Source organism: Oncorhynchus gorbuscha, linkage group LG19 (assembly GCF_021184085.1).
Source record: "Oncorhynchus gorbuscha isolate QuinsamMale2020 ecotype Even-year linkage group LG19, OgorEven_v1.0, whole genome shotgun sequence".
In the NCBI taxonomy this organism is placed as follows: Eukaryota; Metazoa; Chordata; class Actinopteri; order Salmoniformes; family Salmonidae; genus Oncorhynchus; species Oncorhynchus gorbuscha.
This window is the reverse complement of record NC_060191.1, coordinates 55,487,247-55,505,274: the sequence shown is the minus strand read 5'-3', so window position 1 is coordinate 55,505,274 and position 18,028 is coordinate 55,487,247. Positions and strand designations below refer to the sequence as shown.

At 47.2% G+C, this 18,028-nt stretch overlaps 1 protein-coding gene across 1 annotated transcript; it reads left to right on the top strand.

Annotated features, from left to right (window-relative positions):
- Nucleotides 1–7,728: 7,728 nt before the first annotated feature.
- Nucleotides 7,729–17,766, top strand: LOC124004993 (ATP-sensitive inward rectifier potassium channel 1-like). The gene is given in 3 exon segments (XM_046313806.1): nucleotides 7,729–7,865; nucleotides 16,480–17,436; nucleotides 17,439–17,766. Coding segments are annotated over 2 exon segments (1,098 nt in total). The 5' UTR covers nucleotides 7,729–7,865; nucleotides 16,480–16,496; the 3' UTR covers nucleotides 17,597–17,766.
- Nucleotides 17,767–18,028: the final 262 nt, after the last annotated feature.

The window sequence follows — 18,028 nt, the reverse complement described above, 5'->3', positions numbered from 1 at the left end:
CCAACCACCCCCCTCCCCCTCTTGCTCTTTTCTCACTTCCACACAGAGCTCTTGTCTCTCAGGATTTGTCCTTTACGTGTTTGTGTGTGTGTGTGTGTGTGTGTGTGTGTGTGTGTGTGTGTGTGTGTGTGTGTGTGTGTGTGTGTGTGTGTGTGTGTGTGTGTGTGTGTGTGTGTGTGTGTGTGTGTGTGTGTGTGTGTGTGTGTGTGTGTGTGTGTGTGTGTGTGTGTGTGTGTGTGTGTGTGTGTGTGTGTGTGTGTGTGTGTGTGTGTGTGTGCAGAGAGCGTCTATGTGTGTGTGCCTGCCTACCACATGGCTCGTTTCACTCTGCAGGCAAAGGCATAGAGGAATGAGCTTGGAAGAGAAAATACTGCGAGAGAGAGCGAGGATAGGGAGAGAGTGAGGGAGAGAGAGAGGATAGGGAGATAGAGGATAGAGAGATTGAAGGAGACAGTGAGGGAGAGAGAGGATAGGGAGAAAAAGGGAGAAAAAGAGAGATACGCCAAAGGGAAGTGCTGTATAATCAATTCCTCTAAAATTGCAGTTGAGGAAAAGGCCCTAAGGGCTTGAGAGAGAGAAGGAGATACAAAGAGAGAGAGCGAGAGAGAGAGAGAGAGAGAGAGAGAGAGAGAGAGAGAGAGAGAGAGAGAGAGAGAGAGAGAGTATTAACAGGAAGAGGTGTAGGTACAGTGAGAGGAGAGGAGAGGGAAGGGAGGATCAGGGGAGTGAAGTTTGGACCTGGTGTTTCCCCAACTCCAGAACCGTGGTATTATGTAAATGTGTCCTGGGTGACAATTGAGTTGCACTATTTTTGTTAGCTACATTGGATCCCAATAATAAATAGGAAAATAGAGTACAAACATCTCCTTTCACACATCTCCTTCACAACCAGCTACCATCTGTCTGACCCTTTACACAAGCCTTGTCCTCATTTACCTTGAACTGATGGGAGATTGGGCCATAGGGTTGACGGATGTGTCCCTGGAAAATGTTAATTACCTAGACTTAGGAGGCACAAAATTCTGAATGAGTGAGTAATTTATCTCCATTCTCCCCTTCCTTCCTTCCTTCCTTCCTTCCTTCCTTCCTTCCTTCCTTCCTTCCTTCCTTCCTTCCTTCCTTCCTTCCTTCCTTCCTTCCTTCCTTCCTTCCTTCCTTCCTTCCTTCCTTCCTTCCTTCCTTCCTTCCTTCCTTCCTTCCTTTCTTCCTTCCTTCCTTCCTTCCTTCCTTCCTTCCTTCCTTCCTTCCTTCCTTCCTTCCGTCCTTTCCTTCCTTCCTTCCTTCCTTCCTTCCTTCCTCATTTACATTCCCCTGCCTTGTCCCAGAGTTCATTAGTTGTGATTGACACCTCAATGAACTCAAGTGTTACCAGTTCCGAAGAACAAGAAGGACCAGGCGGGAGGATCAGGCAGGAGGACCAGGCAGTTGCAGAGCAGGGAAATCAGAGCGAGCCAAGGACTTACACAAATAATAAACTCCTCATCATGGAAGAAACAGGACTATGGAGTAAGGGTGGGAGGGACTGTAAGGGAGGAGGGATTGCTTAAAAAAAATCGAAATAGTATTCCATAATCACTCTGCCTTGTTGGCTAACTAAATAGTGCAGCAGGTTTTAACTGCTTTTAAGGTACAGTCCCTGCGTTAATGTCTACAATATTTATCATTTTCACTAAATTATCATTTTCATATTAAGCAGAGAGGGCCAACATGAATAGCATGGTAATGATATATTCATAATGAAGCATATCAATTGGCGCCAGAAAATGATTAAATGATTAATTTATCATCTGTGCTGGGACCGATTTGTTTAACTTCAATAAATCACCTTGTCAGCAAAGCAAACATTTTGGCATCGTGTAGATCATTAGACCATCCATTTACCAGCCAACCATCAATAAACACTGAGCAAAAATATCAATGCAACATGTTGTGTTGGTCCTATGTTTCAGTTGGTCCTATGCTACATCTGAAATAAAATATCCCAGAAATGTTCCATATTGCACAAAAAGCGTGTTTTTCTCAAATAATGTGCACAAATTTGGTTACATCCCTGTTAGTGAGCATTTCTCCTTTGCCAAGATAATCCATTCACCTGACAGGTTTGGTATATTAAGAAGCTAATGAAAGAGCATGATTATTATACAGATGCACCTTGTGTTGGGGACAAACAAATGACAGTTTTGTCAGCATGTGTATGGGATCGTGTAGGAGAGCGGTTTGCAATTTGAATGCACAGAGATACAGTGACGAGATCCCGAGGTTCATTTTCATGCCATTCATCTGCCGCCATCACCTCATATTTCAGCATGATAATGCACGTCCCCATGTCGCAAGGATCTGTACACAATTCCTGGAAGCTGAAAATGTCCCAGTTCTTCCATGGCCTGTACACTCACCAGACATCTCACTCACTGAGTATGTTTGGAATACTCTGGATTCGACGTGTACGACAGCATGTTCCATTTCCCGTAAATATCCAGCAACTTCGCACAGCCATTGAAGAGGAGTGGTATAACATTCCACAGGCCACAATCAACACCCTGATCAACTCTATGTGAAGGAGATGTGTCGCGCTGCATGAGGCGCGTGGTGGTCACACCAGATACTCACTGGTTGTCTGATCCACGCCCCTACCTTTTTTAAAAAGGTTTCTGTTACCAGCAGGTACATACAGTATCTGTATTCCCAGTCATGTGAAATCCATAGATTAGGGCCTATGAATATTTTTTCAAGTGACCAATTTTCTTATGTGAACTGTGAAATCATTGAAATTGTTGCATTTTGAGTTTATATTTTTGTTCAGTACAAGTACACATGTTTGATGCACTAACTAATTTATGGGAAAGATAACTTCTATTAGTGTTTAAATGATGAATTATTCTATGGTGTGTGAATCTACTTCTTTTATGAGGATACATTATTCATCTAGATCTACTCAAGCTCATGTCATGCTGTTTGATCCTATTGTTTAGGACATTTTTAGTTCCTCTATGGGGCTCTTAACATAAATCATAAAACGGGGAGATAAAAGTTAACATTCCAGGACCACTGAACTATCTCTGACACCGCAGTTAAAAAGATTGTCAATGTTTTTGAAGTACTGGTTAGATTCTCCAATGTTCTACCTCCTATCAAGCACAATATTTAAACTGAGAGAACTGCAACAGTTTCTTTGGAAGAGGTTTGGATTTCAACTTAAAAACAGGGAAGCAAGGATGCACTCTACTGGAAGACTTAGACCACTTGCCCACGATGGTGTGTTGTGCGTGAGAAGGACAGCCCTGACACACAGACACTGTGTGGAGAGAAGCGGTAGCAGTAAACCATTGAAGTATTGCCCTGACTGCTGCAGTTCTCTGTGTGAATGTACAGTGTGTAAGTATCGCTGCACTGTTGTTGTAGAGGTGTATAACTACAACAGGACAGGCTGTGGCTGTTGGCTGGGCTGGGGAGTTAGGCTTGTTGTAAGCCATCTCTTGTAACAGTGTTGTCTATACAAATGTTCATGTTGTCTGCTGGGAGGTCCTGTCATGCTTAGAGGGGGAAAAAACACTCCAGCCGGGGTTTGGTCTCTGGAAGTGGAACAGTGTTGGATTGGCACCAATGTCTGATAGTAATTCCTCATCAAGCTGACCAGCCCTGTGGTTCTCAGGGAGGCCTGGCGAGGTTAGAAGGATCAGTACCTCCACTTTGTAGGCTCATTCTGACCCCAATCAGCCTCGTGTTGTGGTAGGGGAGTGAAGGTAGGGGAGTGAAGGTAGGGGAGTGAAGTGCTGACAGAGAAAAATAACACAGGCTGAAAGGAAATGTTCAGCAGTGGGATAAGGTGGTCAGACAACGTTTCTGTTATTTCACAACAACCAGAAATGGAAGCTTAAATGTAAAGGACTGTACCTGTAATTGTAAATTAAATGGGAACTAACTATGGTGCGGTGTTATCTACAACAGCAGACGTGGCAAAAACTAAACCAGACAGGGGGGACAATAGAAAGAGCTTGCAGCGGGCTTTAACTTAATGTTCTCTCTTACAAATGGTGCTCTTTCCACCTCTTAGTGTCACATAACATTCTACAGATGTAGGATCTTAATGTGAGCCTGTTTGCTACAGCAGGAAATTAATCCTACAGCAGTAGGAAATGTGAATTGTTTTGTGGATTATAATTCATGGACATTTTTTTAAGGGTAGATACATTTTTTGTAAGGGAAAATCAAGTCAGAAAGTGAGAATCACAAACTTCAGAAGGCTTTTTAAACCTAAAAAACAACAAGTTTTCCTGCATCAGGGTGATCGAATTAAGATCCTACATCTGTAAGAAATTACATTGGCACTCATACCATAACACACGCCACTGCACCCCTTATAGAACAGAACAGGATGAAAAAGGCTGCTCGAGAGAAAATAATAGATTTTCAGCTTTTCATAGGCTCAGATTTAATTGATGGCCTTTTCTTTCACTTCAGTGTAATTACTTTCTACAAGCTAGACGGCTGCTTAATCGTCATGAAGTCTTTGGAGGGGAGGACATGCAAGGGGAGGACATGAGCTAGGTAATGCAAGATAAGGGAGGAAGAGACGCGCACGCACACACCCACACCTCCATGTGACCCTGAGAGTCTATACCTGCTCTTGTTAGATGCCAGCATGGTAACCAGCAGCCACTGCGTGTTTGAGGAAAGCTTGAAAGCCCCATCAAGGTCTAACTGGAACAGTACCATTGACATGTACAGCCTCACCCCCCTCATCCACACAAAGATATCACAGTATGCCTCTGTCCTACAATCATATTGATAAAAGCTTGCTTCTCTGAATGTTTACATTTTTCTCATCTGTCAAGCTAGAGGTGAGCATCGATGCATCCAGACAATGAGGCAGCTACATGCCAAACAAATCATTTTGAAGGACTATTTGTGTGATCAAAAGCAGCAAATCATTTTTGAGTACGACCCAATTTTCCACGTCAGACATTTGAGAGCGTAGCAGCCTACCATTTCTGCCAGAGACTGCAGGGCAGACTGATGTTTGAGGAACATGAATGTCCCTCAATATGATGACTCTGCAGAAAGCTTCCCTGTAGAAAAACGGACCCCTTGCTGAAAACCATCATGTGAGACAGATTTTTTTCATCATAAATTAAAAGAAAATAATTTCATATGAAGAAGCCTAAATTATCCTCCAACTTGAATTAATTCCAAGTCTTTGTGGACTTCCTCTGACCTGATTTTTCGACCAAAACTTATAAATATTCCTTGAAAAAGAGCTAAAAATCAAATTGATTGAGGGATATTGCAAAATGGGACAGCCGAGTGTTAAATCGCGTAGCGCATAAAAATCGTCTGTCCTCGGTTGCAACACTTGCCTCTGTAAGCAACATCAGCACAATAACTATTCTTCGGGAGCATCATGAAATGGGTTTCCATGGCCGAACAGCCACACACCAGCCTAAGATTCCCTATGCGCAATGCCAAGTGCCGGCTGGAGTGGTGTAATGCTCACCGCCATTGGACTCTGGAGCAGTGGAAACACGTTCTCTGGAGTGAAGAATCACACTTCACCATCTGGCTGTCCGACCGATGAATCTTGATTTGGCGGATGCCAGGAGAACGCTCCCTGCCCGAATGCATAGTGCCAACTGTAAAGTTTGGTGGTGGAGGAATAATGGTCTGGGGCTGTTTTTCATGGTTTGGGCTAGGCCCCTTAGTTCCAGTGAAGGGAAATCTTAAATCTACAGCATACAATGACATTCTCAACGATTCTGTGCTTCCAACTTTTTGCCAATAGTTTGGGGAAGGCCCTTTCCTGTTTCAGCATGACAATGCCCCAGTGCACAATGCCAGGTCAATACAGAAGTGGTTTGCCGAGATCAGTGTGGAAGAACTTGACTGGCCTGCACAGAGCCCTGACCTCAACCCCTTCGAACACCTTTGGGATGAATTGGAACGCTGACTAATCGCCCAACATCAGTGCCTGACCTCACTAATGCTCTTGTGGTCCCCAAAGCAATGTTCCAACATATAGTGGAAAGCCTTTTCAGAAAAGTGGAGGCTTTTATAGCAGCAAAGGGGGGACAAACTCCCTATTAATGCCCATGATTTTGGAACGAGATGTTCGACGAGCAGGTGCCCACATACTTTTGGTCATGTAGTGTATTATTAACCTTTATTAAGGTAATGCTGGCTCATACATGCTTTTAACAGGTAATAAAGCAGTATAGCTTATACAGTTTCAGGAATAATGCTGGGAAAGGTACATTATTGTGTACTGGAGCCTCAGAGTGGAATGAGTTGCTTCTGCCCATAAAAACAACTTCCTCTCTGGGCAGCTTTAAAAATAAAGTACCAAACTGTTTGATGTCTTCTGTGCCCAAGTGAATGTGCCCTATGATGTAACTGCAGTGATGAGATAGATGTTTTTCTTCTTTCTTTTTATGTTTTATTATTTCAAGGTCATTCTGTGTGCAACTGTGTTTGATCTTGTCTCAAGAGGACCACAATGTAAATAAGTCCAAGATTTTATTGTGTGTTATACTCAATGATTTTACTAATGTGCATGTATGGCTTTTTCAAGTTTTAGTTGTTAGTTGTTTAATAAACAAAACTAAAAAACTACCGGGTCTGGTTACCCCAGCCACAAAGTCATAAACCTTGCCTATTTCTTCAATATCTCTTCATTTCTCTTATTAAAATGTGATTTTGAACCTACACCTAACCTTAACCTTAACCTCACCGCTAACCTTATGCCTAACCCTAACCAGAAATGAAGACCAAAAAGATAATAATTCATTTTACGATTTTTACGATATAGCCAATTTTGACTTTTTGGCTGTGGTAGCTAGTGGAAACCATTATACCTAGGAAGATGAAGTAATCATTTTTGTCAGCCATGATCCCTTCTTGTGTGTCAACAGACATGTAGACTTGGAAGATAAAAACGCAACTTTTTCATGGAAAAAATACGAGGTGAAAGACGACACAAACAGCAATTCACACCACGTCTACCCCCTACCCCACGCATTCACACATATCCTCCATGATCATGAACAAAGATAATACCAGTCTTACCCAAGAGAGCTATCTGCTATCTGATCTAGGACATGGTCTCTTTCTTTCATCTCCTTTCTCTGTGTTAGTCTAACCTATGCATGTTGCTAGGTTTACTTTTAATTCACAATGGGGATGAGCTCACCAGGCCTTAGAAGTATTACAGTAATCTGTGAATAAGAAAAGGAGAAAGTGCAAGTCACAGCACTTCAGGAGCTGTGAGCTCCGGGTAGATCAGGGGAACTGTGTGACTGTGCGACTGTGCATCATAAATGCAGCATCACTGTTTGACTCAGGTTGACAATTCAATAGCAGATGCAACTCAAATCCTATGTCACACGTCTTATCAGAAAATCTGTTCCTCGATTCAAGATCTTTATTTTTCCCATTGTGTGTGATTGTGTATGTGTGTGTACAGTAAACAGTGGCACACAGCTTCCTCTTGATCTGAACATTGAGAGCCCTGCCCCAGACACGGGTGGTGTAGCAGGGGGTAGTCAGGCTGGACACGGGTACCAGTGCAGTGTGGGGTAAACACATGCCCACTCAACAGCCCTGATCGAGGGCTGTATGGGTAGCCTGCTTCATGTTTGTGTGTGTGTAAACATCACCTGAAGTGATTCCAATCCCATCAGTACAAGGCTTTATAAAAGCACACACAGCTGTAGCACTGAGACACTACAGTTCAGAGGGCACACCATCAGAGACTGGCTGAGAGAGAGAGACAGAGACAGAGGTGATCCAGGGTGCAACACAGTTTCCACACTCACAGGAAAACTCAGTTTGAGTGAGGATCTCATCTTCTGTAGTTGGACCATTATCATCCAGTGAGTACTTTGTATTCTCCTGTTATAACAACAGTGTAATGATAATATCTATCATGTTTAAATGCACCCACTTTGAGCCTAGGGTGAGCTTTTCGTGTTAGAGCTACTCTCTCCTACAAACATGTGATGCATATATTTTTAAATCGGCATTCCGCAAATGTTCTTCTTCCCAAAACACTATGAGTGAAAGTGGCATGTCTGCCAGTGAGCATATTGTATGTAGTATGACTGATATGACTCCACTCCTAACTTTGTGTGCAGGTACATGTATAGGCTAGTTTGTCGTCTTGTAAATTGTTGAGGATCTTAACATTAAAAGGAAATGGTCTTGGGAAAATAAATATATATATTTTTATATATTTTTATTGTTATTGTTATTACCTTTCTCACAAATGGTAAAATAATTTGTGGACTTTCTGACCTCTCATTGCAGAAGCAAAGTATACAACATGTGTTTACATTTGTCAGTGTAAATATTGAGTGAAGTATCTAATTGACTCAAACATTAAAATCTGAATAAGTGTAGTCAAAACATCGCAATTAATCACAAACTTATGATTACAAGGGTGGAAATGGTCCCTATTACATTGGCATTGGTTGCAGAGCAATGTGTAACATGCCTAAATGAATTATTATAAGATTTCCTTGAGGAAACCATTCATTGTTGAAGAGTTATTACTGACATTGACAAGTGAACCATACAATACTAATAAAAGTATCACTATTTCAAAAGTATATTACTGAAAAGCATCAACCAAGCATCGTATCAAAGTAACCTAAAATGAGCTCAGTATTCATTACATCAAGATACAGTAACAATTGGGAAGAAATAATGATTAGTAGTAAATTGCTTTGTGAGACCCAAACAAGAAAAGCTTCACAACAAAGCATGGTGTGTGATTATCGGGTTTTTGTTTGTGAAATACAATACAGGACGTTTCAAAGATTTGAGCATAGAAACAAACGCACAAGTTTACGGCACTGGTCATTTTGTACACACCACTCCCTAACAAGCGCACCACCACCCAAATCAGTATTTGGCATAACTTGGCAGCAGGACAAGACAAATTTATTCAGAAAACTCCTATGCCTTTCATATCGCCAGAGGTCATCCATCAAATATTTATGTGCTATACCCTACCATTGATCACTATGAAAGTGCCAGTTTATATGCAGCTACAGCTGAAGTCGGAAGTTTACATACACCTTAGCCAAATACATTTAAACTGAGTTTTCCACAATTCCTGGCATTTAATCCTAGTAAAAATTCCCTGTCTTGGGTCAGTTAAGATCCCCACTTTATTTTAAGAATGTGAAATGTCAGAATAATAGTAGAGAGAATTATTTATTTCAGCTTTTATTTCTTTCATCACATTCCCAGTGGGTCAGAAGTTTACATACAGTCAAAGAGTATTTGGTAGTATTGTCTTTAAATTGTTTAACTTGGGTCAAACGTTTCGGGTAGCCTTCCTCAAGCTTCCCACAATAAGTTGAATGAATTTTGGCCCATTCCTCCTAACAGAGCTGAGGTAACTTAGACAGGTTTGTAGGCCTCCTGTAAAGTAGTTCCTCTGTTGTAAGAAGAGAGTCAGACCGAAATGCAGTGTGTAGGTTACTCATGACTTTAATAAAAGTATCGCGGTACATGAAATAACTGATATAAGAAAACAACAAACGAAACGTAAAACCAATTACAGCCTATCTGGTGACTACAACACAGAGACAGGAACAAACACACACCAAATACAACTCGAACTCAGGCTACCTAAATACGGTTCCCAATCCGAGACAACGAGAATCACCTGACTCCAATTGAGAATCGCCTCAGGCAGCCAAGCCTAACTAGACACACCCCTAATCATACACAATCCCAATTAATACAAACCCCAATACGAAACACAACATATAAACCCATGTCACACCCTGGCCTACCCAAACATATACCAAAAACACAAAATACAATGACCAAGGCGTGACAGAACCCCCCCCTAAGGTGCGGACTCCCGGACGCACCTCAAGAGCATAGGGAGGGTCCGGGTGCACGTCTGTCCATGGTGACGGTTCTGGCTCGGGACGTGGACCCCACTCCATTAATGTCCTAGTTCCTCCCCTACGCGTCCTGGGATAATCCACCTTCTCCGCCGACCATGGCCTAATAGTCCTCACCCAGATCCCCACATAACTGAGGAGCAGCTCGGGACAGAGGGGCATCTCAGGACAGAGGGGCATCTCAGGACAGAGGGGCATCTCAGGACAGAGGGGCAGCCCGGGACAGAGGGGCATCTCAGGACAGAGGGGCATCTCAGGACAGAGGGGCATCTCGGGACAGAGGGGCAGCCCGGGACAGAGGGGCAGCTCGGGACAGAGGGGCAGCTCAGGACAGAGGGGCATCTCGGGACAGAGGGGCAGCCTGGGACAGAGGGGCAGCCCGGGACAGAGGGGCAGCTCGGGACAGAGGGGCAGCTCGGGACCGAAGCAGCCCGGGACTGAGGGGAAGCCCGGTACTGAGGGGAAGCCCAATACTGAGAGGAAGCCCAATACTGAGAGGAAGCCCAGTACTGAGATGAAGCTCAGGCAGGTAGTAGGCTCCGGTAAATCCTGGCTGGCTGGTGGAACTGGATGATTCAGGTTGTCTGGCCGATCTAGAAGATCTTGGCAGACTGGCACTTCTGGCGGATCCAGGCAGACTGGCGACGCTGGACCGACTGGCGGTGCTGGGCAGACTGGCGGCGCTGGGCAGACTGGTGGCACTGGGCAGACTGGCGGCGCTGGCGGCGTTGGGCAGACTGGGAGCACTGGGCATACTGGGAGCACTGGCAGCACTGGGCAGACTGGGAGCACTGGGCAGACTGGGAGCACTGGCGGCACTGGGCAGACTGGGAGCACTGGCGGAGCTGGGCAGACTGGGAGCACTGGCTGCGCTGGGCAGACTGGGAGCACTGGCCGCGCTGGGCAGACTGGGAGCACTGGCCGCGCTGGGCAGACTGGGAGCACTGGCAGAGCTGGGCAGACTGGGAGCACTGGCAGAGCTGGGCAGACTGGGAGCACTGGGCAGACTGGGAGCACTGGCCGCGCTGGGCAGACTGGGAGCACTGGCCGCGCTGGGCAGACTGGGAGCACTGGCCGCGCTGGGCAGACTGGGAGCACTGGCCGCGCTGGGCAGACTGAGGGAAGACCGGTACTGAGGGGAAGCCCAATACTGAGAGGAAGCCCAATACTGAGAGGAAGCCCAGTACTGAGATGAAGCTCAGGCAGGTAGTAGGCTCCGGTAAATCCTGGCTGGCTGGTGGAACTGGATGATTCAGGTTGTCTGGCCGATCTAGAAGATCTTGGCAGACTGGCACTTCTGGCGGATCCAGGCAGACTGGCGACGCTGGACCGACTGGCGGCGCTGGGCAGACTGGCGGCGCTGGGCAGACTGGTGGCACTGGGCAGACTGGCGGCGCTGGCGGCGTTGGGCAGACTGGCGGCGCTGGCGGCGTTGGGCAGACTGGGAGCACTGGGCATACTGGGAGCACTGGCAGCACTGGGCAGACTGGGAGCACTGGGCAGACTGGGAGCACTGGCGGCACTGGGCAGACTGGGAGCACTGGCGGAGCTGGGCAGACTGGGAGCACTGGCGGCGCTGGGCAGACTGGGAGCACTGGCCGCGCTGGGCAGACTGGGAGCACTGGCCGCGCTGGGCAGACTGGGAGCACTGGCCGAGCTGGGCAGACTGGGAGCACTGGCAGAGCTGGGCAGACTGGGAGCACTGGCAGACTGGGAGCACTGGGAGCAGACTGGGCAGACTGGGAGCACTGGGCAGACTGAGGGAAGCGCTGAGGGGGCAGACTGGGAGCACTGAGATGAAGCTCAGGCTGGGCAGACTGGCTGGCTGGTGGAACGATCTAGAAGATCTTGGCAGACTGGCACTTCTGGCGGATCCAGGCAGACCGCTGGACCGCTGGGCAGACTGGGCTGGGCAGACTGGTGGCTGGGCAGACTGGGGCACTGGCGGCGCTGGGCAGACTGGGAGCACTGGGGCACTGGGCGATACTGGGAGCAGGGCAGCACTGGGAGCACTGGGCAGAGCTGGGCAGACTGGCGGCACTGGGCAGACTGGGAGCACTGGCGGCGCTGGGCAGACTGGGAGCACTGGTGGCGCTGGGCAGACTGGGAGCACTGGCCGCGCTGGGCAGACTGGGAGCACTGGCCGCGCTGGGCAGACTGGGAGCACTGGCCGCGCTGGGCAGACTGGGAGCACTGGCCGCGCTGGGCAGACTGGGAGCACTGGCAGAGCTGGGCAGACTGGGAGCACTGGCGGAGCTGGGCAGACTGGGAGCACTGGGCAGACTGGCTGGGCAGACTGGGAGCACTGGCCGCGCTGGGCAGACTGGGAGCACTGGGCAGACTGGGAGCACTGGCCGCGCTGGGCAGACTGGGAGCACTGGGCAGACTGGGAGCACTGGCGGAGCTGGGCAGACTGGCGGCACTGGGCAGACTGGGAGCACTAGCGGCGCTGGGCAGACTGGCGGCGCTGGTGGCGCCGGGCAGACTGGGAGCACTGGCCGCGCTGGGCAGACTGGGAGCACTCGCCGGGCAGACTGGGAGCACTGGCCGCGCTGGGCCGACTGGGAGCACTGGCCGCGCTGGGCCGACTGGGAGCACTGGCGGCGCTGGGCAGACTGGGAGCACTAGCGGCGCTGGGCAGACTGGCGGCACTGGTGGCGCCGGGCAGACTGGGAGCACTGGCCGCGCTGGGCAGACTGGGAGCACTGGGCAGACTGGGAGCACTGGCCGCGCTGGGCAGACTGGGAGCACTGGGCAGACTGGGAGCACTGGCAGAGCTGGGCAGACTGGGAGCACTGGGCAGACTGGGAGCACTAGCGGTGCTGGGAAGACTGGCGGCGCTGGTGGCGCTGGGCAGACTGGGAGCACTGGCCGCGCTGGGCAGACTGGGAGCACTCGCCGCGCTGGGCCGACTGGGAGCACTGGCCGCGCTGGGCCGACTGGGAGCACTGGCCGCGCTGGGCCGACTGGGAGCACTGGCGGCGCTGGGCAGACTGGAGACTCCGGCAGCGCAGGAGAGGAGAAAGGCTCTGGCTGTGCTAAACAGGCGGGAGACTCCAACAGCGCAGGAGAGGAGAAAGGCTCTGGCTGCGCTAAACAGGCGAGGCGCACTGGAGGCCTGGTGCGTGGTGCTGGAACTGGTGGTACTGGCTCGAGGACACGCACAGGAAGCCTGGTGCTGGGAGCTGCTACCGGAGGACTGGTGTGTAGAGGTGGCTCTGGATAGACCGGACCGTGCAGGCGCACTGGAGCTCTTGAGCACCGAGCCTGCCCAAGCTTACCTGGCTCGATGCTCACTCTAGCCCGGCCAATAGGAAGGGCTGGTATGTGCCGCAGCTGGCTCTTCACCCGCACTGGAAACACTGTGCGCTCCATAGCATAACACGGTGCCTGCCCGGTCTCTCTGGCCCAAAGGTGAGCACAGGGAGTATGCGCAGGTCTCCTACCTGGCATAACTATTCTCCCTTCTAGCCTCCCGCCAATAATTTTTTTGGGCTGTTTTTCCGGTTTCCAACCGAGTCACCGTGCTGCCTCCTCATACCTGCGCCTCTCCGCTTTTACGCGTCTATTTCTTCATTGGGACAGCGATATTCTCCCGGCTGCGCCCAGGGTCCTTTACCGTCTAATTCCTCCTCCCATGTCCAAATCTCCAAGTGGTGCAGCCTCTCCCACTGCAACTGCTCTTCACGATTAACAGGGAGAGTAGGCTCAGGTCTGATTCCTGACTCAGCCACTCTCTCTCTGCGCTCACCCCCATTACTTTCGGTTTTCGCTCTGCGTCGCCGTGTTTTCCTTTTAAACTCCATTAGCCTGTAGCCCTCTTCGCACTGCTGAAGCGAATCCCAGGCGGGCGCCTGCACTCTCTCTGGGTCGGCCGCCCACCTGTCGATTTCTTCCCACGTCGCATAATCCATGCTTCTGCTGTCCATAACGTCCTCCTTTAGCTCCTGCCAGTTTACACACTGCTTGGTCTGAGAGTGGTGGGTGTTTCTGTAACGTTGTTCATCTGTTGTAAGAAGAGAGTCAGACCGAAATGCAGCGTGTAGGTTACTCATGACTTTAATAAAAGTATTGCGGTACATGAAATAACTGATATAAGAAAACAACAAACGAAACGTAAAACTAATTACAGCCTATCTGGTGACTACAACACAGAGACAGGAACAAACACCCACCAAATACAACGCAAACTGAGGCTACCTAAATACGGTTCCCAATCCGAGACAACGAGAATCACCTGACTCCAATTGAGAATCGCCTCAGGCAGCCAAGCCTAACTAGACACACCCCTAATCATACACAATCCCAATTAATACAAACCCCAATACGTAACACAACATATAAACCCATGTCACACCCTGGCCTACCCAAACATATACCAAAAACACAAAATACAATGACCAAGGCATGACACCTCCTTGCTCGCACACGCTTTTTCAATTCTGCCCACACATTTTCTATAGGATTGTGGTCAGGGCTTGTGATGGCCACTCCAATAGCTTGACTTTGTTGTCCTTAAGCCATTTTGCCACAACTTTGGAGGTATGCTTGGAGTCATTGTCCATTTGAAAGACCCATTTGCGACCAAGCTTTAACCTCCTGACTGATGTCTTGAGATGTTGCTTCAATATATCCACATAAATTTCCTCCCTCTTGATGCAATCTATTTTGTGAAGTGCACCAGTCTCTCCTGCAGCAAAGCACCCTCACAACATGATGCTGCCAACCCCGTGCTTCACGGTTGGGATGTTGTTCTTGGCTTGCAAGCCTCCCCCTTGCAAGCCTCCAAACATAACAATGGTCATTATGGACAAACAGTTCTATTTTTGTTTCATTAGACCAGAGGACATTTCTCCAAAAAGTATGATCTTTGCCCCCATGTGCAGTTGCAAACCATAGTCTGGCTTTTTCATGGCGGTTTTGGAGCAGTGGCTTCTTCCTTGCTGAGCGGCCTTACAGGTTATGTCGATATAGGACTAGTTTTACTGTGGATATAGATACTTTTTTACCCGTTTCCTCCAGCATCTTCACAAGGTCCTTTGCTGTTGTTCTGGGATTGATTTGCACTTTTCGCACCTCTCATCCCTAGGAGACAGAACGCGTCTCCTTCCTGAGCGGTATGACGGCTGAGTGATCCCATGGTGTTTATACTTCGTACTATTGTTTGTACAGATGAACGTGGTACCTTCAGGCATTTGGAAATTGCTCCCAAGGATGAACCAGACTTGTGGAGGTCTACAATTTTTGGTTGATTAATTTTGATTTTCCCATGATGTCAAGCGAAGAGGCACTGAGTTTGAAGGTAGGCCTTGAAATACATCCACAGGTACACCTCTACTTGACTCGAATGATGTCAATTAGCCTATCAGAAGCTTCTAAAGCCATTGCATCATTTTCTGGAATTGACCAAGCTGTTTAAAGGAACTGTCAACTTAGTGTATATAAACTTCTGACCCACTGGAATTGTGATACAGTCAATAATAAGTTAAATAATCTGTCTGTAAACAATTGTTGGAAAAAATACTTGTGTCATGCACAGGGCAGATGTCCTAACTGACTTGCCAAAACTATAGTTTGTTAACAGGAAATTTGTGTAGTGGTTGAAAAACCATTTTTAAATGACTCCAACAAGTGTATGTAAACTTCCGACTTCAACTATATATGGTTGTAGTAGGCTAGATGATAATGGTTTTAGGGAGGTTATGGGGATCTGACTGATTTGGGTAAGTGGAGTGATATATTTCAACAATAACTTTCTTTCTGTAATGACTTGGGGTCTTAACTATGCCATGTGCCCAGGATTACAGGATTTAAGTGTGGATTAAAATGTGCAAGTGGTGCATAGTAACTGCTAGTAACTAGAGCAACACTTTACAGTTAAGTAATAAGACTGAGGGTTGGAGCAGGTGAAATCATTTCATTGATCATAGACTGGCTGAGGCGTTTGTGCTACTAAGCTGTTTCAAATAATGATATTTTGATGAGAATTAAGGTCAGTGGGACTATTACCTTGTGTTTTACCTTAATAACGATGTGGGAAATTAAGAATTAAAGAAGGTAAAACATTAACTTTTTCACAAGTCTGAATCCAAGAGTGAATGTTACACAACTCCATTCTCTCTTACAGCCTCTTATAGACCAATGCTTGGTTTGTCATTATCACATTTAGAAAGTTGTGAAGGACAGCTATTTCATCTGAAAAACAATGATTTGAAAGTATAAGGACATTATTAATCATTGAATTCTAGTTCATAATACTTGTTCCATTCAATTCAAAGCATCCAAGAACCTTAAACAACTGGCATAGAGGGAGGGATTGGTTGTCTGTCTCCTCTCACGTTTCAAGTTTTAATGTCACATGCACAAGTACACTGAAATGCCTTTCTTGAAAAATCTGGGATGCAGGTTAATCTTGGAAGATTAAACATATTAATTTAAAAAACAGTATTCTGTATTAATAGTAATTAGTCTGTATACATCTAACAGTTTGTGGATGATAAGGATATTTGATTTATTTTTCTGGGTGTGTACTAAATTTAAATTAACACATTGTCCTCTCTAACAGACGACAGGAGCTAGAAAATGGTGTTTGGTATCCAGAAGCTCATCCAAGACCACCTGGTGGAGCGAAGAATCCGCAGAACTCGGCTGGTGACCAAAGATGGCCGCTGCAACATTGAATTTGGCAACGTCAAATACGGCAACCACTTTGCTTTCCTCGTGGACTTCTGGACGACCTTTGTGGAGTTCCGCTGGCGCTTTGTCCTCTTCTTCTTCATCACCTCCTTCACCCTGAGCTGGTTTATCTTCAGCCTGCTGTGGTTCTGGATTGCCCGGAACAACGGGGATCTGAAGTGGCAGAACCCCTCAAACGATCACACCCCCTGTGTGTGGAACGTCGTCGGTCTCACTACAGCCTTCCTCTTCTCCCTGGAGACCCAGACCACCATTGGGTATGGTGTACGCGCCATTACCCCTCACTGTCCTGTTGCTATAGCCCTCATCATTATCCAGACTCTCATAGGGGCCCTCATACACTGCTTCATATGTGGAGTCATTGTGTCCAAGATATCCCTCCCTAAGAAAAGGGCCAAGACCATCACATTCAGTGAGATGGCTGTCATCTGTCCTAAGAAGGACTTCCTTTGCCTCATGATAAGAGTGGCCAACTTACGCAAGACCCTGATGATCGGGAGCCAAATCTACGGCAAGCTGTTGAGGACAACTGTCAAACCCGATGGGGAGACAATCATCATGGACCAGGTGAACATTGAGTTCCTGATGGACGCTGGGAAGGACAACCTCTTCTTTGTGTGCCCTCTCACACTCTACCATGTGATTGACAAGGCTAGCCCTTTCTTTGACATGGCAGAGGACACCTTCCATAAACAGGAGTTTGAGCTGGTGGTCTTTCTGGACGGCACAGCCGAGACCACCAGCTCAGCCTGCCAGGTCAGGACTTCCTTCATCCCTCAGGAGATCATGTGGGGTTACAACTTCCTGCCCATCATCTCCCGCAGTAAAAGGGCAAGTACAGAGTGGACTTCTCCAACTTCTCCAAGGTGGTGGCGGTGACCACTGCACACTGTGCCTACTGCTTCCACAACATAGTAGGACACCACATCCCCTCCATTAATGGAATCGACAACGGTGGATTTGGAGTGATTGGTATCCTAGAATAACTTAATATGACCAAGTTGTGAACTTTTGGAGGAAAAATTAATAATATGTACAGTTGAAGTGGGAGGTTTACATACACTTAGGTTGGAGTCATTTAAAATAGTTTTTCAACCACTCCACAAATTTCTTGTTAACAAACTATAGTTTTGGCAAGTCGGTTAGGACATCTACTTTCTGCATGACACAAGTAATTTTTCAAACAATTAATTACAGACAGATTATTTCACTTATGATTCACTGTATCACAATTCCAGTGGGTCAGAAGTACACATACACTAAGTTGACTGTGGCTTTAAACAGCTCGGAAAATTCCAGAAAATTATGTAATGGCTTTAAAAGCTTCTGATAGGCTAATTGACATAATTTGAATCAAGTGGAGGTGTACCTGTGGATGTATTTCAAGGCCTACCTTCAAATTCAGTGCCTCTTCCCTT